Source organism: Chrysochloris asiatica, unplaced genomic scaffold, assembly GCF_000296735.1.
Source record: "Chrysochloris asiatica unplaced genomic scaffold, ChrAsi1.0 scaffold00054, whole genome shotgun sequence".
In the NCBI taxonomy this organism is placed as follows: domain Eukaryota; kingdom Metazoa; phylum Chordata; class Mammalia; order Afrosoricida; family Chrysochloridae; genus Chrysochloris; species Chrysochloris asiatica.
Window position 1 is genome coordinate 15729498 of NW_006408572.1, and position 22475 is coordinate 15751972.

Here is a 22475-nt window from a genome sequence, read left to right on the forward strand (position 1 = left end):
GGTAGGCCAGGTTACTCATGTGCCACTAAGCTCAACTCTGAACCCCAATACCAACCGAGTGACCTTTTGCAGTTTGATGAGCCCTGTACTGAACCATGTCCCTGCCTGTCATAAACCTTTCTTTTGTGAATTCAAAACAACAATACCTCAAAATAAGAAACATAGTTTTTCGACTTGTTGTGATCTTCTTGATTCTACAAAAAGGAAAATGTGTTAAAGTGCAAGGACCTAGAGTGGTGGGCACGCTACCTTCTCTCAGCTCCTTGCAAACTTTGGGCCCAGTAAAGGGGGGGGTGGGGGCACAGGGTGGCGAACTACAAGTCCCAGAATGCTAGGCGCTCTATGCACAGGCGCAGCGTGGACCACCCGCCCGCGGGCCGGTAGCCTGCGGAGACTCGGGGTCCCAGCGCCGGGCTGGGCTGGGCGGACTGCCCGGGTAGACCGGGCCGGCGCCGCGGGCGTTACTATGAAGGCAGCACGACGTGCGTGAGGAGGATGCGGCAGGAGGCGCGGCCGCAGGAGGCGGAGTAGGCGGTGGTGCCCTCGGGAGGGGACGCACGCGGGCCAGACGGTTCCCGGAGGCTCCGCAGTGCCGCCGCCGTCGCCCGGGAGGCTCCGCACCGGAGCCATGTAAGCCTGCGGCGGGCTCCCGGCTGCTCCGTCCTTCCCCAGCTCCGGGCTAGCGCGCTAGCGGGGCCACGATGAAGAAGCAGTTCAATCGCATGCGCCAGCTGGCCAACCAGACGGTGGGCAGGTAGGTCACCCGCTGACCGCCCTGGCCGGTTCGTGCCTGCGAGGCTGCCTCTGCCGGGGCGCGCAGGTAATGGTGCCCGCCCGGCCGCCCGCTCTCCTCCCTCCTCCCTCCCAGCTGTGCAGCCTCTGTGCAACCCCCTTTCCTCCCCGGCAGCTGCTAGCAGCTGAGCCCCCTCCTCGGTGAACTTCGCAGATCCTGGAGCTCTTCTCAGTCGGCGCCTGCTGCCCGGGGGCTCAGGTTGCCAAGTGCAAAGTGTGACGCATCCTTTACCTGCGACCCAAGCTGCCCCTTCACCTCCTTCCTCCCTCCCTTTCCTTTCCCCGCGGATTCCCTTCTCTCCCTGGCCCTGTATCTGCCTAGAAACAGGTGTTTGCTTTGATTGTGTTGTAGAGAGTGGAGCCGTAGTCCATCTCAGAAGATCCCTCCCCTGCGTCGAGTTCAGGGCTCCCTGTGGTCCAGGGGAATTGTTGGGCCTGGTCGGTTTGACAGAGCTCAGCCTGCCTCTCCTGCCGTGTGTGTTTTCGGCGACTATGGCTATACGGGAGTGTGGATCACTTTCCTGGCTCCCTGTCTTAGGCTGTTGGTGGTGGAGAGAGGGAGGGGTGTAGGGAAGGTGCTTAGTGGAATGGCGCTGCCATAGGCTTGGTCCTAAGACTGATTTCAGTGGAGGGAGGGAGACTGCGGAAAGGGAGACCCAACTCCTCTGGAAGATAAGATTAACCAATGATAGTCATGGGGCGTCGGGGGTGGGGAGGAGACGGGGAAGAGGTCCCACCGTCTGGAAGACCCAGGTCCCAGGAAGCTGCAAGACCCTCCCTGCCGGCATCACTGAAAATGGACTATATCTGAGCTAGTATCTCTGGGAGCAGCCAGAATCTCTTGACGTTACATAATGGCTCTGGTGGGCTTCCTCCAACGATAGACCCTTTTTGGAGAGGGGATTATTAGGTGGAAGGGATTTTTCAAGGAATGCCTGCACCTGGAGAGAGGTATCCATTGCTAATGTGGCAAAGGAATTCAGGTGTGCGATTGCAAAGCAATCAGAAAGCAAAGAACCCAGCCTGGGGTGCCATTCAAGTGTGAGCTCTCCACATGTTCCAAGAAACCAAATACCTTTCTTGGGTGGGAAGTGGAGTTTGCACTGGCACCTGGGTAGGGAGGCGGAATAGGGGACATCTAAACTCTGATGGAAGCATACTGCCCTAGTTACAGTGGGCATTTGAGGCCAGGGGGTGTTATGGCTTCTGAGGCTTCCAGGGACTCCAGATGGTTTCCAAGTAAGAATGTCTAAAATTGACTTGGATTTGTTTTCCCTTTCCAAACACATGTGTTTTAACATGAGGGCGAATTTATGAATAGCGGAGTCAGATTAGCCCAGATTTCTGGCATGGCAATGCCACAAATAGATCTGCTCGTGGGCTGCCTTTTGATATGTTGGACATGGAAATAGTGTTTTCTTGGTACTGGTTGTTTAGAAGATGTCAATGAAGCTGACCAGTCTTTGATGTCTTGGTGTCAGTATCACCCTGCGATTGAAGACATCAGCCAGCATGTCTGATCAACTGTGTCAGGAAGCTTCTGACGGTAGACTTGGATTCCTTATCTCACTTGGCCCTGGGGTTTGAGTTTGATGCTAGAACCTGAATGTTTATTGTTGTTGTTAGCTGCTGTGAAGTTGGTCCTGACTCACGGTGACCCCATGCATTAACCGGACTGGTCTCTTGGGATTCATAGGGTTTTCCCAAGTAGATCACCAGACTTTTCTTCCTCGTTTGTCTTTGTCTGGAAGCTCTGTTGGGACCTCTTCTGCATCATAGCAACACAGGAGCCTCCACTGACAGTTGGGTAGACATGAAGTACCTCTTTTCAGGACTTGTTGAAAAGTGGTAAGCTTTGTGAAACTTGGACATACTGATCCAAGGAATAAATTAAAAAGGGAGAGAGGAAGTTAGGTGTCAGAAAAGCAGTCTTACTTACTGAGAGCACATTCTTGGGAGTCCAAGAAACTGGTCACCAGGAGTTGTTTGTTGAGACTCTGGTGGGTGTTGGTATCCAGATGAGTTCGGATACCACCTCTTTGTCACACCTCATTCATTCTGACCTGCACCAAGTAAAATGAGGACCAGCCTGCATCCATTTTGATGAAATCCAGTGTGACCTCTTCAAGAGAAAATTAGGTCATGCTACCCTGCTGCTTCAAAGCCTCCGGTGGTGGTGCTTCATTGCACGTAGTCGCCCAGATCCTTCCAATGGCAGACAAGACCATACCTGGTTGGGTCCCTCTTTGTCTCTCCATATCCATTCTCATCCATACTCTTTCTCATTTGCTGTGCTCCAGCCACAATGACCTTCCTTGCCCCAAACACACCTTGCTCATTTGCATCTAAAAACTTTTGTTCTTTTCTTTCCCTGCTTGTCTGAGGATGTGTTCTTCCCATATGACTCTTCCTCATCATTCAAGTCTTAGCTCAAATGTCCCTTTCTCCAAGAGGCCCTCCCCAGCTGTTGTCTAGCCCACTATACTGTTTGCTCTTTTTCACAGTATCATGAATGTAATTGTTTTCTTTGTCTGCCCCCAATGGAATGTATTGGTCACTGTTTTATGCCCGGTGTATGTCAATGTCTTATAAACAGTTGATCCCCCATTAATGTTTATTGACAAGATTAAAACCACTTACTCTTGGGTCTACAAGAGTAAATTAAAGGAGCAGCTTTAACTTTATCTCACTAAGCGTGTAGTGAGTCATGGTTCTATGTCTAATTGAATCAATAGAAGCATGTCCTAGGGTAAGTCAAAAGTATTGCTACAAAAATCATAGAAACTTTATTATTAAACAAAAATATCAACATGTGAAACTATTGGTTCTCAACATATCCTCCATCTAGGTATATACTTCTGAAGGTGGTATTTCCATTTCTTTAACCCTTCCCTGAAGAATTCTGGGCTCTTTGATTTATACCACATCAAAGCAGCAATTTTAGCCTTCTCAAGGGACTCAAATCATGTTCCTTTTCAACGTTTTTTTTTTTTTTTTAATTTGAGAAGCAAAAAAGAAGTCTGAAGGGACAAGCTAGATCAGGGCTGGAGGGTGGATGGGGTAAGATTTCCCAACTAAATTCTCATACAACAGCCTTTGCTACCTTTGTATAATGAGCAGTTGTATTGTCAGGATGGAATAAAAGGCCTGGACTTTTTCTCACCAATATGGTTTTCCAGTTTCTTCAAACCTCTTTCTAATAAGCTCCAATGATTGGCCTATGTCCTTTGAGAAAATCCATCATGATTACCCATTTGGAATTCCTCCAAAACAATTGCCATAACCTTCAGAGTAGACCTTTCTGCCTTGAACTTAACTGGCCTGGCAGATCCCCTCCTAAGCCACGGTTTTGATTGGAAGAAGGCACCTAAGGAGACTCAGAGAAGTGTCTTACTGAGAGAGCTTGTCTGCAGCCACCTCCTCACTGCTGAGACATGTTGAAACCCAGTTTGTTTGGAATCAACCTATGTATGTATGCACCCTAGTGGCAATACTTTCTGACTTATCTTTGTAAGACTGGAAGTTTGGAATTTAGATGGGGAATTGATAGAGTGCTCTATAGAATTGCTGTATCAAACCACTTTTTATCCTTGCAGAATTTTGGAATGGTGACTTCTCTCTCTTTGAGGGGAGATGAGAGATGGGCTCGAGAGTTGCTTTTTGGGCCAACTCCAGGCTTCTTAACCTGACTTGCCTTTCATACATCGCAGGTTCTGGAGTTCTTTTGAATATAACACTGTTAGGAATGGGACCAAGTCCATTTAGCAATGCAGGAGTTGCCATACGAAAACGAACTTTATTGAGTTCCTAGCATTTCCCTGTAAGGGCTTACATCTAAGGAGTAGACAGGGTATCAGATACTGAGAAATTGGGCTGGTAAGTGTTTGAGCTAATCAATCTGCCTACTTATCCAGTATGCCTACAAATTCCTTCTGCTTTGAACTTTCTACTTTGTCTTCACTTTGTCTTTTGAAAAGGATTCCCTGACCTATCATGACTGGGGCATCTGCACCTAATGGACAGAGCGCAGGCCTTGAAGCTGGATAGCTGACGCTTGTTGCTGACTTGGACTATGAAATCTTGAGCACATGAATTTCCTCATGTTGAAAATGGGAATCGTAGGGATTGCACATTAGTTATAAGTGTTATTGTTGTAGTTGTTAAGTGCCATTGAGTTGATTCTAACTCCTCATGACTCTGTATAGGAGCGAATGGTAGGTTTCAATTGCCGACCTTGCGGTTAGCAGTCTAATGCTTTTCCTATAGTTCATTCATTCATTCATTCATTCATTCATTCAGTGAGTGTTTATTGAAGGCCTATAAAGGCCAACCATTCTTCTGGTTCATGGTTTATCGCATTGCAAAGCAAAATTCCTGTCCTTGTGGAGTTTTCAAGGTATTCCATGATTATGTTGAATTGTCATACTCCCTTTTCTGGTTTTTCTGCTCCACAAGACTTTTAAGTTGCTTGTGGGCATGGACTACTTCCCCAGTGCTTGGCATGTAGTAGGTTCTCTGAAATCCTTTGGCAGCTGAATGAACAAATGAACAAAAAGATTCTCTGTATTGCAGATAGGGCAGATGCACGAGTAGTTCAAAGACGGGAGACACTCTGGATGTCGTGCCTCCTTAATTTTGAGGACAGGAATGACTGTGCAGAGGGTGAGGCACAGCTTCAGTGCTGGGCTCCGTGAGGGTAGAGCAATGCTTAGGTGCGATTTAGTTCAGCCCTGGGTTATGACATCTAGGATAAGCACTGCACTGCTAACTGAAAGGACAGCAGTTCAAACCCACTAGTCACTCTCAGAAACCCTGTGATGGGTCGCTATGTGTCAGAACCGGGTGGCCCGTATACAACAACAACAACAAAACTCTTTAGAGGTTGCCATGGTGACAAACACCCTGAGGGGCAGAGTTCATTTTTGGACCTGACATTTGTCTTGGTGGACAAACCCTGAACTGAAATGTACCACCGTGAGCCTCTCACTGAAAGAGTATCCGAGTGACATGGCTAACATTGGCCGGTGATGAGGAGATTTTTTTTTGGCTCACAGTCAGGATCACAATACCCCTAGCTCAGTGGGCTGCTGAGGTTGACATGAGCAAAGTGCTCAACAGATGGTAGGTGGTGTTAGCCACCATTTTCCTGTTCTGGTTACCCATTTAATCTTGGGCCTCCTAAATACGTAAACCAAACCAGCTGACATCAAGTCAACACCCACTCCCGGTGATCTCATGTGCAGATCTGCAGGCCTTTCTTCCCAGGTATCTCTGGGTGGGTTTGAATTGCCAACCTTTAATTTAGATATTGTTGTTGTTTAGTGCTGTCAAATCAGTTCCAACTCATAGCAACCCTGTATAGGATTTCTGAAAGGTGGCTGGTGAATTTGAATGACCAAACTTGCAGTTCAATTCAACCTTTTGGTCCAGGGCTTTATCCCACAGTGCCAAGCGCAAACTGGTTTTGCTACCTGGAGATTCCTTCCTAAGTATGAAAACCAAAACAAACCCAGTGCCATCGAGTCAGTTCTGACTCCTGGTGACCCTATATACGGTTTCCAAGACTGTTAATCTTTATGGAAGCAGACATCTTCATCTTTATCCTGCAGAGTGGCAGGTGGGTTCGAACCGCTGACCTTGTGGTTAGCAGCCCAACAGCTATAACCAACACCACCACCAAGGCTTCTCTTCCTAAGTGTATTGTTGTTGTTAAGTGCCATAAAGTTGGTTCTGAATCATTGCAACCCATGTAGGGTTTCCAAGGAGAGGCTGGTGAGTTTGTGGTTCAAACTGACCTAGTGGTCCAGTGCTTTATCCCACAGTAGAGTGCTGCTTATGAGCAGATTTTCTGACTGATGATGGGTATTAACAGGCTCAGAGCTCTGGAGAGTAAGTAGGCAGAGACTTCTGTGTGGGAGGAGGAACAGTGTGAGGACAGGGAAGAAAGTTGGGATGGGTCAGATTCTGTTGCTCGAGAGGCGGTGTGTTGGTGAGTGGCATAAAGTTCCATCTGCAGAACCCCGCTTTCCGTTCCTCGACTGCTCATTCAGTGTTGAGCACTGAGCTGGCGTGGGTTCTTGGTGCACTGCTTTGCTGATGAGCCTCATTGCTGCCATGCAGTGCAGAGGATCCCACTGCAGTGGATGGAGCAGCAGTCCTCGGTACCCAGCCGTGCTGAGAAAGCTGCAGGCACGACCATGGCAGTGGAAGCCTCCAAGAACCTTTTCCTTGAAGGTCTTTCTGAGACACCAACCAGTCCTTTAGCAGGACTTCCATGGAGCCGTGATCTAATTGGTAGGACGAAGGGGGAAGCTTCAGGACCCAGTCCAGATTAGTCATTGCTCTGCTTTGTTCCTGCTTCACTATATTCCTGACCTGGCAGACCAGCCCAGACCCTGTGGAGTCTTCCTGTTAACCAGCAGGACTGAACAGCAAGACCCAAACCTGTCCTTCAAGGAGCGCTGGGCAAGTTTCAGAGTGAAGTTTTTCATTTGGCTTTTAGGGGATACCGGACCTAGCCTCATCACCCGTGCATCGATGTGGGAGATAACAGAAGGTACCAACCAAATGATAACTACGCTTGTAAATCTGGAGAGACTGTTTCTGCTCTTGTCTTCCAACCTCCTTGCTGTGTGGCCGGCTGGTGTTCAGCCTTCTGCTGGGCTGTGCTCAACAGTCAGTATGGGGCTGCCGGGATTTTCTGCAGTATAATCTCTTGGAGTCCTGGTGTGGCGCTGTGGGTTAATACGCCAGACTGCAAAGCCCTTTGAACTGCAAGGTCGGTGGTTCAAGCTCACCAGCTGCTCCTTGGAAACCCTATACAGGCTCACTACAGGTCAGAACTGACTCGATGGCACTTACACACAACAACAACAATGTTTTCTTCGTTAATGACAACTTCTCCCCTCAAAAATTATTATGCTGACTAGTAGTTTTTTTATGATGGGGTGACCAAGGATCTTTTTTTTTTTTGTCTTAGGGCCAGTTGTTGTTGTTAAGTACCGTCGAGTTGATTCCGACCCATAGTGACCCTGTAGAGGGTTTCCAAGGAGCAGCTGGTGAGCTTGAACCACAGACCTTGCAGTTCAGTCGACTTTGCAGTCTGACACATTAACCCACAGCGCCACACCAGGACTCCTACCATAGTGAAAAAATGGATTTGTGGCTACATGAGTAATACAGTCATTTAATTTACAGTATTTTGTTGTTGTTTATAAAGAGAGATTTAGTGTGTGTGTCTTTTATTAATAACCAAGAGTTGTTTATTTCAAATACTATTTCAGTGAATGTGTGAAAACCAAAAACCAACCCAGTTGTTGTCGAGTTGATTCCAACTCATGTTTGTTGAGAGTAGAACTATGATCCATTGGGCTTTCAGTGGCTGCTTTTACGGAAGCTAATCACCAGCACTCTGTTTTAAGAAATTCCAACCTTTTGATTAGCAGTTAAATACATTATCTATTTGTACCATTATTAGAACTCCTTAGTAGTTACCCCCAAACCAACGGAACCCACTGTGATTGAATGGATGGTGATTCATAGACTGGGATAGAACTACCCAATAGGTTTCCAAGGTTGTAAATCTTTACAGAAGCACACAACTTACTGGTGAGTGTGAACTGCCAATCTTTCATTTAGCAGCTGGGCGTTTTAACCACGGCACCACCAGGGCCCCTTCAGTCATTACAGCCAGTGAGAAGCATGCGCTTTAGCTCTTTGTTGAGTTAATTGTATGTCAAAATGAAGTCGATGGGTGAGAACAGAAGAGTCAGGGCTCCCTGGTAGACACAGTCTCCTAGAAGCCGGCTCCTGGAATCTCTGCTTTGAGGAAGCTCACGGCTGTCTCGCAGTTTGAAACTCTCCTTTCTGTCCAGGAAGCAGATGTTTTTGCTTTCATTTCCTAACTTTAGAGTTTATTTTGAGAATAAATGTTTATTTTCCCACAGAATTCAATTAACTTTTTTTAAACTTTCTGTTTTGTTGCATAAGTTTTTGTTTCTTTTAGAAGAACCGTAAGCTTACAGATGGGTAAAAGGGAGAAAGGAAGAACCAATAATCCTACTATCTAAAAATCAGTAATGTAGATTTACTCTTAAATGTGTTTTAAATGTTGATAATGTTGTGTTACATGCTGTGGAGTCGGTTCTGGCTCATGGCAACCCTGTATAGGGTTTCCGAGGTTGTCAGCCTTTGCGGAAGCAGAAAGCCTCATCTTTCTCTGAAAGTTTTGAATAAGTGTGTTGTGTAGTGGTTACGCATCGGGCTGCGAACTGTAAGGTCAGCAGTTCGAAACTACCAGCGGTTCCGCGGGAGAAAGATGAGGCGTTCTGCTCCCGTAAAGATTAACAGCCTCGGAAACCCTGTGCAGGGTCGCTATGAGTCGGAACCGACTCCACGGCACATAACAACAACAACAACAACATATTCTTTAAAAGTCATTGACACAGTGGCTACAACATTGATGCAGCAGAGGATGGTGCAGGACTGGGCAGTGTTTTGTTCCGTGGTACTTGGGTCTCTGGGAGCATGGTGGCACCGGAAGAGAAGCAGTGGACTGTGAACCACAGGGCTTGAGGTTCAAGCTTGTCAGCCACTCCGCAGAAGTCAGACGAGGCTTTCTGCCCACGTGGATAGCTTTGAAAACCCTATATTGCAGGGTTAGGAACGTCAGTCCCGCAGGCTGTATAAGACCTGCAAAATCATTTGGCAACTGCACTTCCAGCCATTACGTTGTTGTTAAGTGCCATCGAGTCACTTCCGACTCATAGCAATCCTGTATGGGGTTTCTGAGGAGCAGCTAGTGAGTTTGAACTGCCAACCTTGTGGTTCAAACCAATCTGGAGGTTGATTGCTTGTCCTATGGTACCACACCAGGATTCTATCATGTTGTTGTTGTTAGGTGCCATCGAGTCGGTACCAACTCATAGCGACCCTATGCACAGTAGAACGAAACGCTGCCTAATCCTGGGCCAACCTCACTATTGTTGCCATGCTTGAGTCCATTGATGCTGCCACCTGGCCAATCCATCTCGTTGGGGGTCTTCCTCTTTTTCTCTGACCCTCCACCTTACCAAACATGATATCCTTCTCCAGTGACTGGTCCATCCTGACAATATGTCCAAAGTATGAGAGACGAAGTTTGGGGTGAATTTAATTACATATTTGACCAAATATGTTGTATTAAATGCCGTCAAGTCGGTTCCAACCCATAGTGACTGTGTATAGGGTTTTTGAGGAGCAGCTGGTAAGTTTGAACTGCCTACCTTGTGGTCCAAACCGACCTTACAGTCCAGTGTATTATCATACAGCACCACACCAGGACTCCAAATATAGCAGGCTACATTTTAAGCTGATAATTTTGTACGATCCGTGAATGCTGTTGTCAATTTTGGTTAAAAAAAGACTCCCCAGCCCTGCTAGACAGGGTTACTATGAGTCGCAACCTACTCCACAGCATCTAACGGCAACATTGTGTCTCACATATGGTGCTGTCTCAGTGTCTGTGTATCTGCAGCGTAACTTTCAAGACTGTATCACATTCCACTGTTGTTGGGTGCCTTCCAGTCGGCTCCAATTCATAGAGATCTTGATGACTAGTGTTTCTGAGGAGCAGCTGGTGGGCTGACCAACAACCTGGTGGTTAGCAATCCAGTATCTATTCAACAGCGCCACAACAAGACTCCATATTCCATTGTGGTCAACTAGTTTTCTCTTGTTGTTGTTGTTTAGTGCTGTCGAATCACTTCCAACCCATAGCCACCCTGTATAGGGTTTCTGAGGATCAGCTGGTGAGTTTGAACTGCCAACCTTGTTGCAGTTCAAATGGCTTTGCAGTCTGTCGCATTAACCCACAGCGCCACACCAGGACTCCACTAATCATTTAGGAAATAGTTCTCACTGGTTTATTGCCTAGGATGAAGTCTTACAATATGTGAATTCAATGGATGGGGGTTTGTATATTACATAGGTATAATGTGTGTATCACATGAATATGAAATATGTATGTTGCATAGGTAGGAACAGGCATATTTTATTCCTCCCTTTAGTAGAATTGTCAGTTTCCCTTCCGACCTGGTCAATAACTTGTTACAAGTTGGTTAATGGCATGGGCAAACACAGAAATCATTCTTTTCCATATTTTCATTTCTAGTGAGGTTGGTCATTTTTTATATTTATTGGACATTTGTTACCGTTGGTAAAATGCCCCATTTTTCAAAAGCCATGCTCATAACTGTTTTCTTACTATTTTTCAGGTATTATTTTTACGTAATTTAAGCCAAGGGACTTTAAAAAGTTTGTGGAAAAATGGAATTGAAAGATGGTGGAATTTTTCCATCAACTTTTTGAAGCCCCTGTGTGTATGTTTGTTGTCTTATGCCATATACATTTTTCTACAGTCTTTTTTGCCTTTAAAATTCTTTGTCTTTTTTTTTTTTTTTTCCATTTCAGTATAGATCCTATAGTGTGGTGCTATAGGACCATCATTGGACTGTGAACCACAAGGTCAGCAATTCAAACCCACCAGCTGCTCCTTGGAAACCCTATGGTGGTGATGGTGAGCCACTGAGTTGGTTCAAACACTTAGTGACCCCATGTAGGGTTTCCAAGGCAATAAAGCTTTACAGAAGCAGAAAACTTTTATCTTTCTCTCATATAACAACTGGTAGATTCGAACTGCTGACCTTTCAGTTAGCAGCCCAATGCGTAACCATTTGATGTTGTTAAGTGTCATCGAGTTGGTTCCAACTCATAGTGACCCTGTATAGGGTTTCTGAGGAGCAGCTGGTGAGTTTGAACTACTGACCTTGCAGTTCAAACCAACCTTGAGGTTGAGTGCTTATCCTACAGCACCACACCAGGACTCCATTGATAATAACATACAGCATTGTTGTTGTTGTTAAGTGCCATAGAGTTGATTCCGACCCATACCGACCCTGTATAGAGTTTCCGAGGAGCAGCTGGTGAGCTTGAACCAGTACACCAGATGGCTCAAAGTGACTTTGCAGTCCATAGCATTACCCCACAGTGCCACACCAGGACTCCATAACCTACAGCATAGATAGTGTGAAATAGCTCATGATCTTAGTCTGTTAATTTATGGCTTGTGCCTTAAGTGTTCTGCTTAGGAACACCTTCCACAATCCAAGATTGCATAAATATTCATGTTTTTTATTACCATTTATAGATTTTCATTTTACTATCAAATATTTAATTCATCACTCATTGACTTTGGTATATAACATGAATTAAGTATCATGTTTGATTTTTTCTTTTATTATTATGACTTGTTTTTACAAATAGGTATCTAAATTGAATACTTGAATTCACAGCCACTGCATTGAAATGTCATTTTCATGCACTAAAAGATTCCATCACTTTTAGCTAGTTTTTTCCCCACACCCACATCCCAACCTACTTGTCATTTATGACGGGAATCTGAGATATGCTTAGTTAGCAGCAGTCCAGGTGGGCCCAAAAGCAGTTTCCATTGAGTTGACTCTAATCCACGATGACCCCATATGTGCCAATAACCAGGTCTTTCTTCTAAGATGCCTCTGGGTTGGCTAAAATCTCCAATCTTTCGGTTAGCAGCCGTTTGCACCACCCAGCAGTGGATCCGTGAAATCCCTTATTCCCGCTTCAACTAGGGCAGCTGTTTGGCTTGGCAGTTAGAGCTCAGGGTCTTACTGTGCCTTAACCCTGGCTACCTCACAAATTACCTGCTTACAGAAGACAGTTGATTAAATTTTATTCTTCCTGGGTTTTAAAAATTAATTACATATGAGGGGACTTCAAAAAATTAGTGGAAATGGAATGAAATTCTTCCACAATTTTTTGAAGCCCTCCTTATACATTAAGATGGGGAAAAGTGACATTTTTACAATAATGATTATAATGGAAAGTTTTCCAATCTGGGAATAGGATATGTTTGTGCAAGTCTGTTCATGATTTTAGATAATAGATTTTATTCATGTTGTTGTTAAAGTGTTGTCAAGTTGATTCCAACTCATAGTGACCCACCACAGGTTCATATGCACAACAAAATGCAACACTGCTCAGTCCTATACCAGCCTGACAATGAGCCAATTGTTGCTGCCACTGTGCCAGTCCATCTTGTTGGGATTCTTCCTCCTTTTATTGACCTCCTCCCCCAGTTTTCCAAGAATGATGTCCTTCACCTGGACTGATCTCTCATGTCTACAGTACCAGAGACAAAGTCTGGCCAGCCTCACTTCTAACGAGTATTCTGGCTATACTTCTTCCAAGACAGAAGTGTTTGTCCTTCTGAAAGTCCATGGTATTTTCAAGATTCTTTGCCAACACCATAATTCAAACATATTGATATTTTTCTATGGTTTTCCTTACTCATTATCCAGTTTTCACATGCGTATTAGGTTGTTGAAAATACCATGGCCTGGGTCAGGCGCCACCTTAGTCCTTACACTGACATCTTTGTTCTTGAATACTTTAAAGAGGTCTTGTGCAGCAGATGCAATACTTTGTTTTCTTGACTGTTGCTTCCATGAGTGTTGATTGAAGTCTTTGACAGCTTCAAACTTTTCTCCATTTATCATGGTGTTATTTATTGATTCAGTTGGGAGGATTTTGTTTTCTTTACATTGAGGTACAATCCAAACTGAAGGCTGTAGTCTGTGTCTTCATCAGTATTTCAAGTCCTCTTTGCTTCCAGCAAGCAAGGTTGTGACATCTGCATATGTCAGATTTTTAAGTTTGCCTCCAACCCTATGCCACATTGTTTTTCATATCGTCCAGTTTCTCGGATTATTTGCATCATACAGACTGAATAAGAAAGGTAAAAGAATACAACCCCGACACACACCTTTCTTGATTTTAAACCATTCAGTGTTCCCTTGTTCTTTTTGAACTACTGCCTCTTGGTCTATGTACAGGTTCCTCATGAGCACAAGTGTTCTGGAATTCCCATTCTCCTCATAGTTTGTTAGGATCCACACAGTTGAATGCCTTTGCTTAGTCAGCAAAGCACAGGTGAACATCTTTCTGGCTTTGTCTGCATTCAGCCAAGATCCAGCTCATGTCAGCAATGATTTCCCTTGTTCTGCATCCTCTTCTGAGTCTGGCTGGAATTTCTGGCAGCTCCCTGTTGAAGTACTTCTATGATAGTTTTTAAATTGTCTTCAGCACAATTTTACTTGCATGTGATATTCACAATGTTGTTTAATGCTTTTTTTGCATTCTGTTAGGTCACGTTTCTTTGGAATGGTCACAAATAGGGATGAATGAGTGTCTCCAGTGCTGTATCAGTTTGTTGAAAGATTTCAATTGATAATCTGTCAGTTTCTGGAGTCTTGTATTTTGCCAATGCCATCAGTGCTTTTGGACTTCTTCCTTCAATACCATAGTTTCTTGATCATATAGCACCTCTTGAAATGATCGAATGTTGACCAATTCACTTTGGTATTGTGACTGTGTATTCCTTCCATCTTCTGTTGATATTTCCAGTGTCATTCAGTATTTTCCCCATAGAATTCTTCAATAATTCAAGTTAAGGCTTGAATTTTTTCTTAAGTTCCTTCAACTTGAGAAATGCTGAGTGTGCACTTTGTTTTTGGTTTTCTAACTCCAGATCTTTGCATATTTCATTATAATATTTGACTTTGTCTTCTTGAGCTACACTTTGAAATGTTCTGTTCATCCCTTTTACTTCATCATTGCTTCCACTCATTTTAGCTCCTCTGTTGGAGTCCTGGTGTGACGCTTTGGGCTAATGAGCTAGACTGCACAGTTGGTGTGAACTGGAAGGTTAGTGGTTCAAGCTCACCAGTCGCTCCTTGGAAACCTTCTAGAGGGTCGCTATGGATCGGAACCGACTTGACAGCACTTAACAACAACAACAACATGCTCAAGAGCAAGTTTCAGAGTCTCTTCTGGGATCTACTTTGGTTGGGTTTTTTTTTTTTTTGCTTTCTTCATTGTATAATGTTCTTGGTCTCATTTCACAACTCATCTGGTCTTCAGTCATTAGTGTCTAATGCATCACATTTTTTCTTGAAATGATCTCTAAATTCAGTTGGGATATTCAGCAGGTCCTATTTTGGCTCCTGTGGAGTTGTTTTAGTTTTCTTCAACTTCAGCCTGAACTTGCGTATGAGCAATTGATGCTCTGTTCTACAGTCAGCTCCTGGCCTTGTTTTGGCTGATGATATTGAGCTTCTCCGTTCTCTCTTCCCATGGATGTGGCTCATTTGATTGCTGTGTATTCCATCTGGTGAGGTTCAGGTGTGTAAATCACCTTTCATGTTGTAGTATTTGCAATGAATAAGTCATTGGTCTTATAAAATTCTATCATGGGATCTCTAGCATTGTTTCTATCATCAAGGTCCTGTTTTCCAACTACGAACCCTTCCTCTTTGTTTTCAATTTCACATTCCAGACACCAATAAGTATCATTGCATTTTGATTGCATGTTTGATCAATTTCAGACCAAAGATGTTGGTGGAATTCTTCGATTTCATCATTACTGGATTTAGTGGTTGGTGTGTAAATTTGAATAATCAAGGCATTAATTGGTGTTACTTATAAATGTATGGATATTTTTCTGTCACAGACAGCATTGCACGTCAGGATAAATTTTGAAATGTTCTTTTTGATGATGACAGTGATGCCATTACTATTTAATTTGCTATTTCTGTTATTTTAAATCATACAATTTCAGATTCAAAATAGCCACTATCAGCCCATATCAGCTCACGAATGCCTAAGATATCGATCTTTATGTGTTCCTTTCATTTTTGACAACTTTCAGTTTTCTTAGATTCATACTTCCCTAGATTCCTTGTTCTGATTATTAATGGTTGTTTGCAGCTGTTTCTTCTCAATTTGAATTTTGCCCCATCAGCAAATGAAGGTCCCCAAAGCTTAACTCCTTCCATGTCACTAAGGTCAACTCTACTTTGAGGAAGCAGCTCTTCTCCAGTCATATTTTGAAAGCCTTCCAACCTGAGGGGTTCATCTTCTGGCACTATATCTGACAATGTTCTTCTGCTATTAAAAGGTTTTCAGTGGCTAACCATTCAGATGTGGTCTGCCTCTCCTTCCTCCTAGTCTGTCTTAATCTGGAAGCTTCGCTGAAATCTGTCCACCATGGGTCACCCTGCTGGTGCTCAAAATACTGGTGGCATAGCTTCCAGAATCACAGCAACACACAAGCCAACCACAGTATGATAAACTGATAGTTTATCCATTTATATACAGTTTATCCATTTATATCATTTATATGCTATATCATTTATATGCCGCATCATTTATATGCTGTATCATTTATATACTGTATCATTTATATGCCGTATCATTTTTATACTGTATCATTTAGATATGGTATCATTTTACTTTTTAGGTATTTTGCTATTGTTAATGTTTGCCAATCATTGTAGCTAAAATGAGGGGAATCATTTGTATTATATTTTCTTGTTATTTATTGCTAACATATAGGGAAATTATTAATTTTTATATAATCATCTTGATGAGCTACCTTCAAGAAGAATCTTCATTACTTTAAAGTATTTTTTTTTTTTTTAAGTAACGCCTGTTAGCTGCAACAATGAACTCAAACATATACCATGATCATGCAAATGGCACAGGTCCATGCAACGTTTTGTTCTGCTACACATAAGATTGTCTTGAGTAGGAGCCAATGCAATGATGATGAACAACAGCGAATAGCAGTGTTGGGATTTCCTGGTAGACGCTTATAGCTCCGGCCACTAATAATTTTACTTCTTCTGCTCTAGTGTTTATGCGTCTTATTTTCTTGTCCCATTACATCATCTAGGACTGGCAGAGCACTGTTAAAATATAGGCTCCATGGGCATCTATGCCTTCTCATCACCTCAGTGGAAAATGCCTGGTGGTTGGTTTGATATGTCAGTATTTTTTATTGTGATGTTGATGTTAAGTACTGTTGAGTTGGTTCTGACTCATAGGTCTTCAGTGAGCAGTTGGTGAATTTGAATCGCCAACCTTTTGGTTCAAACCGACCTTGTGATCCAGTGCTATATCCCACAGTGCCACACCAGGACTCCATTTATTGTGATACATACATCATTATTTTATTTATTTTACTTCAGTTTTTTCCTTTGGCAACAAAGTTTCAATGGCTCGATGGCGTTATGATGGTCTTTAAAGATAGTTGTAAGACTTTCCTTCTTTAATTTACTAGTTATTGTTGTTGCTGTTAAGCACCATCTACTAGTATGCTTCCAAATTCTATGCCATAAATATTTATTGAGCACTTATATTCCAAGTGTTCTCTGTGCCTGGAATCCATCAATGATAGAATTCTTACCCGTGGGGAGCTAGTGTTTTAAGTGCTTGCCCCTTTATAGATTTTTCTCATACTGACCTTTCTTTGCTTTCCAGCAATCTTATCTGGCTATGGTTTGTTCATTTATTTTACATGCTGCTAGATTTAACTTATTGTTATATTTAGAGCTTTGACATCTGATATTCATACGTGAGAACATTTGAATACCTGTCAAGTATTGGTAATCACATAAAATAGAATTGCTTAGCTTTCTTTTTCTGTGAAATGGCCTGGTGAGGACTTACTCTTTAAAGATTGGAAGCCACTTTATTTTATAGAAAATATGCATTTTATTGTATTTTTAAAATGTAATAAACTCTTCTTTGGGTGGCATTGATGGGTACCATTGAGTCAGTTCTGACTCATTGCAACACTATGGTGTTTCCAAGCCTCTAAATCTCTATAGGAGCAGAAAACCTCATCTTTCTTCTGTGGGACAGCTGACTGATTGGAACCGCAGACCATTAAGGACCATGAGGTTAACAGCCCAACTTGTAACCCCTACAGCAAACAGTTTGACCTCCTCTAACATTTTAAATTTGGATTTCTCTCTCTGTTCCCTCTTTGACTAGCTTTGCCAAAGAATTTTTCTCTCCTTACTCCAACCCTGATAGAATTCGTTTTTTTTGGTTTTAGTCTATTACCTATTCTTTTTTTTTACTTAGTTCTTATTAACTTTTGATCACTGTACTCTTTTTCTGTTTGTAGTAAATTTTGCTCTTTAAAAAAATTTTTTTTTAGTTCCCTTTTGACTGATTTCCTGGGGTAAATTTTGTTTTTGTTTTTCCTTTTCTAGTCTTCTAGTCCTCTATGATAGATTTTTAGAGTCCTGGTGTGGCGCTGTAAGATGAGCACTGGACCCAAAGGTCTGTTTGAACCTCAAGGTCAGCAGTTCAAACTCACCAGCAGCTCCTTGGAGACCTTTGCGGATGGTGTCTCTGTTCACACGTCATTGGCAAACTGGTCATTAAGTCCACTAGCTCTGACTGGACACAGGGAGCCTTGACCACAGTCAGTAACCAGGAGTGTTCTCGCTGCCTTCTCCCACCGCCTGTTTGTCTTTTAACCCTTTCTGCTCACCCACCATCCCCTCTTCCCTGACTAGAGTAAATGACTTGAGATATTAGTCACACTGATGACTTCACTTATTTACTACAGATTCTGAGTAATAGAAAGGAGTCTTGGTAGAACTGTGGTTTGGGTGTTGGGCTGTTAAACAGAAGGGTGGAGGTTCAAACCCACCAGCTGCTCCAAGGGAGAATCTGCCCCCTATGTGGAGTCGCTGTGAGTCGGAATACCCTTGATGGCAGTGGGTAGAGTATCCCTGTTGGTGCGGTGGTTAAAGTGCTTGGCTGCTAGCCAAAAAGATTGGTGGTTAAACTCCCCAGCTGCTCGGCCGGAATAAAGCTGTGGCAGTCTGCTTCTATAAAAACTTGTTGTTGTTGTTTTGTGCTAAAGACTACATACAGCCTTGGAAACTTTGTCGGGGCAGGTCTGTTCGGGCCTGTAGGAATCACTCTGAGTTGCTATGAACTCAGCATGAGTTTGGGTTTTGGGTATATGACTAATAGTTCATTCTAGATAGTCCAGGTTGTGTTCCTGTAACCAAAAACAAATAATCAGACAAAAGCCCTGTAATCACCCTGACACCCAGCATTGGTTGATGGGGGATAGGAGGAGCTCTGCATGGCCTCTGCCTGCCAGGGTTTCCACTCCACTTGCACCTCCAATATGGCAGAGCCGGAAATGCGGCTGCGGTGAATGATGCACACACTGGCTCCTAGCGAGTCACCACTGCTACCTACATCTCATTGGTCAGAGCAAACCACCTTGTCACACTCCACTTCAGGAAAGCCAGTTTGGAGTCCCTGGGGAAGCGCAAATGCCTTGGATACCAACCGACAGAAGGTTGGAGATTTCAGTCCACCCAGATTTGTTATAGAAGAAAATCTTGGCGATTAAAAAAAAAAAAAAGGCCTGTGTTGTGCGGTGCTGCTTTGATATGGAGTCCTGGTGTGGCATTGTGGGATAAGCGCAGGACTGCAAGGTTGGTTTGACTTGCAAGGTCGGTGGTTCAAACTCACCAGCCGCCCCTCCAAAGCCCTATAGAGGTCATTATGAGTTGGAACTGACTCAGTGGCACACAACAATAACAACTGTGATACATACAGGTCTCGTGGCTTTGATTTGGGGGTAACTGGACGGCATCTGATTGCTAGCTGTGTTAGTTGTAAAAAGAAACCTGGGCTGTGCAATGCTTGTTGTTGTTGTTGTTGTTGTTGTTAAGTGCTGTTCAATGGATTCCAACTCACAGTGACCCACCCTGTATAGGATTTCTGAGGAGCAGCTGGTGGGTTTGAACTGCTAACCTTGTTATTATCAGTCATCAGTCCAATGCTTATCCTACAGTGCCACATTAGAACCCTGTGTACTTGGTAGGCGCTATTTTATGATCTCACTGCAGTATCTGATTGATTGAATGGATGCTGTTAGGAGCCTTGGTGGTACAGTGGGCTAGGCATTGGGTTAAGCAAAGGTCTCTGGTTCGAACCCACCAGCTACTCTATGGGAGAAAGATGAGGCTGTTTGCTTCCACAAAGATTACAACTTTGAAAAACCCTGTAGGCCAGCTCTTTTCTGTTGCTGTGAGTTGGAATCAACTCAGTGATGGTAGATGTGGTTTGGGTTTTGGCATAGCCCCATTTTACAGAAGGAAAAATGGAGGCTAGAAGTAGCAGACCAAGAAATGGACAGAACCAAATTTAAGCTGGTCCTAAGTAGACAGTATGGCACAATGGGTTAGGCAATTGAAATCTGCCAGTCCTCTGAGGGAGAAAGAGGATTGCTGTCTGTTCCCATAGAGATTTAGAGCCTAGGAAACCCTGTTGTTGCTGTTAAGCGCTGTGGAGTCAGTTCCAACTCATAGCTGTAACAAGAAACCTGGGCTGGGTACTTTGTGTTCGTTGTTGTTGTTAAGTGCTATTGAGTGGGTTCCAACCTGTATAGGATTTCTGAGGCTGTAAATCTTGCAGGAGCAGAAAGTCTTATCTTTCTCCTATGGAGTGACAGGTGGACTTGAACTTCTGACCTTGTGATTCGCAGTCCAGTTCTTGTCCTACAGTACCAGTGGGCTCCCTGCTCTGCCCTGTAGGGTTGCTGTGAGTCACAATTAAGTTGCTGGCAGCAGGGTAGGGCTTTTAAGTAGCCGAAGCACAGGCTTCCACTAGTTTGCTCTCCCCTAAAGGTTTCTCTCTAAAGCGTCAGGATCTCTTAAGTTACTTCAGTGTAGGTGGTTTTAGAAACACGAATCCACTGCCATTGCCTTGAATAAAAGTAAAAAAAAAAAAAGTCACATTTACTTAAAGTACTCAAGTATCTCTCCTATGCAGCCTGAACCACAAAGAGCATACCATGAAATATCTGCCAATTGAAAATTCTTCAATCTGTTTCCTTATTGCAGGTTCAATAGAAAGAGTCAAAGAGAGTGCCATTTGAAAATTCTTTTCAGCTCTGTGCTCTGTGTGCAGAAGCCCCTAAAGACTCTTAGATTAATGCATTAACCAAAGAGGGACTTTCAAAACACTGTCCAAGCAAGGCCAGTGAAACACGGGTACAGAGCACTAAGAATCCCACGTGCGCTGTTGTGCTTATGGATGCATGCGCACACCGTAAACTGGAAACAGATCCACCCCGTCCACTCAGTTCTGACTCATTGTGACCCTGCATATGATTTCTGAGACTGTAAATCTTTACAGGAGCACACAGCCTCATCTTTCTCATGCGGTACATCTGGTGGGTTTAAACCACTGATCTTGTGGTTAGCAGCCCAACACAGTGCCACCAGAGCACATTAGCTGTTCCGTATTAAAGATGTCTGTGATGGACACTTGTGAATACTCTGCATACATTTGCATTTGAGCTGTGGTGGTGGTGTGCCATTGAGTCGGTTCTGACCCTTCTATTGGGTATCTCAGGCTGTAAATCTGTATATGAAAAGAAAGCCTCATTTTTGTCCTGCTCTTTCTCCTGAGGATTGACTGGCTAGATTCGAATTGCTGACCTTGCGATTAGCAACCAAATGTATAACCCACTATGCTACCAGGGCACTTTAAAAGTCGAGTAGATCCTGTCCATTCCTGATTTTTCTGCATGAGTCACAGATGGTGAGGGAATGGTTGGGATTTGCTTCCAGACCTACTTGCTCTGACAGTAATATGTTTTATCACTTCACTTAACGAGTCCTCATGTGTTTCTGCAAGTTAATGCACTGGACTGCAAGGTTGGTTTGAACCACAAGGCCAGAAGTTCAAGCTCACCAGCTGCTCCTTGGAAACCCTATACAGGGTCACTATGAGTTGGAACCCACTTGACGGCCCTTAATAACAACAACAATGAGTCTGTAATAGGGGAGAAGAGGAAACCATGAAATGTTTAATACTACGGGAATGATTAATGTAGGAACATGGATACAATTATCAATTTTAGTTTAGTTTTTTTAAAAACATTCAGAAAATGCTTAGGGGCCTAAGAGAATGAGGAAACAGGATACGGAAGCACAGAGAGTTGAGATTGTTTTTATTTAAAAATGCATAGGAAACACTGGACAAGAATCAGGCGAGACAGAAAGGCTAAGCATATGGAACTTATCTCTGGTTAGCGCTGTGAGTGGTTTGATTTCTGCTAGCTTCCAAATTTCTTAAAATAAACATGTATAATATTTAAAGAAAGAAAAAGACAGCTCCTGGGATTCTAAACAATGTGGGCAGATGTTGTTGGAATGTCTTGTCATGCTTTTTTAAAATTTGGGTCCCTGAAAGGTCTTAAGTGCAACCATTTTTGAAATTCTCTTGAGCCTTGGTTCCAAACGCGGGAAACCTCTTATCTTTGTGTTCTGGGAAGTGCGTGATGTCAGATTTCATTTTACTGAGTTCCACAGCCTGCTACTAGGAAGTGATGTGCTCATACCCTCTTAGGTGCTTGCTGCTCATTTAAAAGATGTAACAAAAATAGTGCTTTGAAGCTTGGTCTTTAGGACGTGTAGCTGGCCTCAATGATCAGGGAGGGTTCTTTGGTTGCAGTAGCAGAAGTAGACTTTGAGTAATCTAACGTAAAATAGAACTTTGGGGAGGTCTAGGATGGGTCTAGGGTGGAACACCTTCTTTGGCTTGGGATTGCTTGTTGTTCTCTGTGATTGGATTACGTGGGTGTTTAAGTCATGTTGTTAATACCAGTATTGACCCTGTATAGGGTTTCCGAAGAGCAGCTGGTGGGTTTGAACTGTTGATCTTGTGGTTTAAAGACCAGTGTTATTCCTACAGCGCCACACCAGGAATCTAATTGG

General features: G+C 43.5%; 1 protein-coding gene across 1 annotated transcript in view; it reads left to right on the plus strand.

The window, feature by feature from the left end:
• Positions 1-328: 328 nt before the first annotated feature.
• ARHGAP44 (Rho GTPase activating protein 44) overlaps positions 329-22475 on the plus strand; it is a 226997-nt gene continuing 204850 nt past the window's right edge. Inside the window, exons 1-3 of the mRNA XM_006863511.1 lie at positions 329-486; positions 591-630; positions 684-754. Coding sequence (XP_006863573.1) covers positions 329-486; positions 591-630; positions 684-754 — 269 coding nt within the window. The remainder of the gene's footprint in view (positions 487-590; positions 631-683; positions 755-22475) is intronic.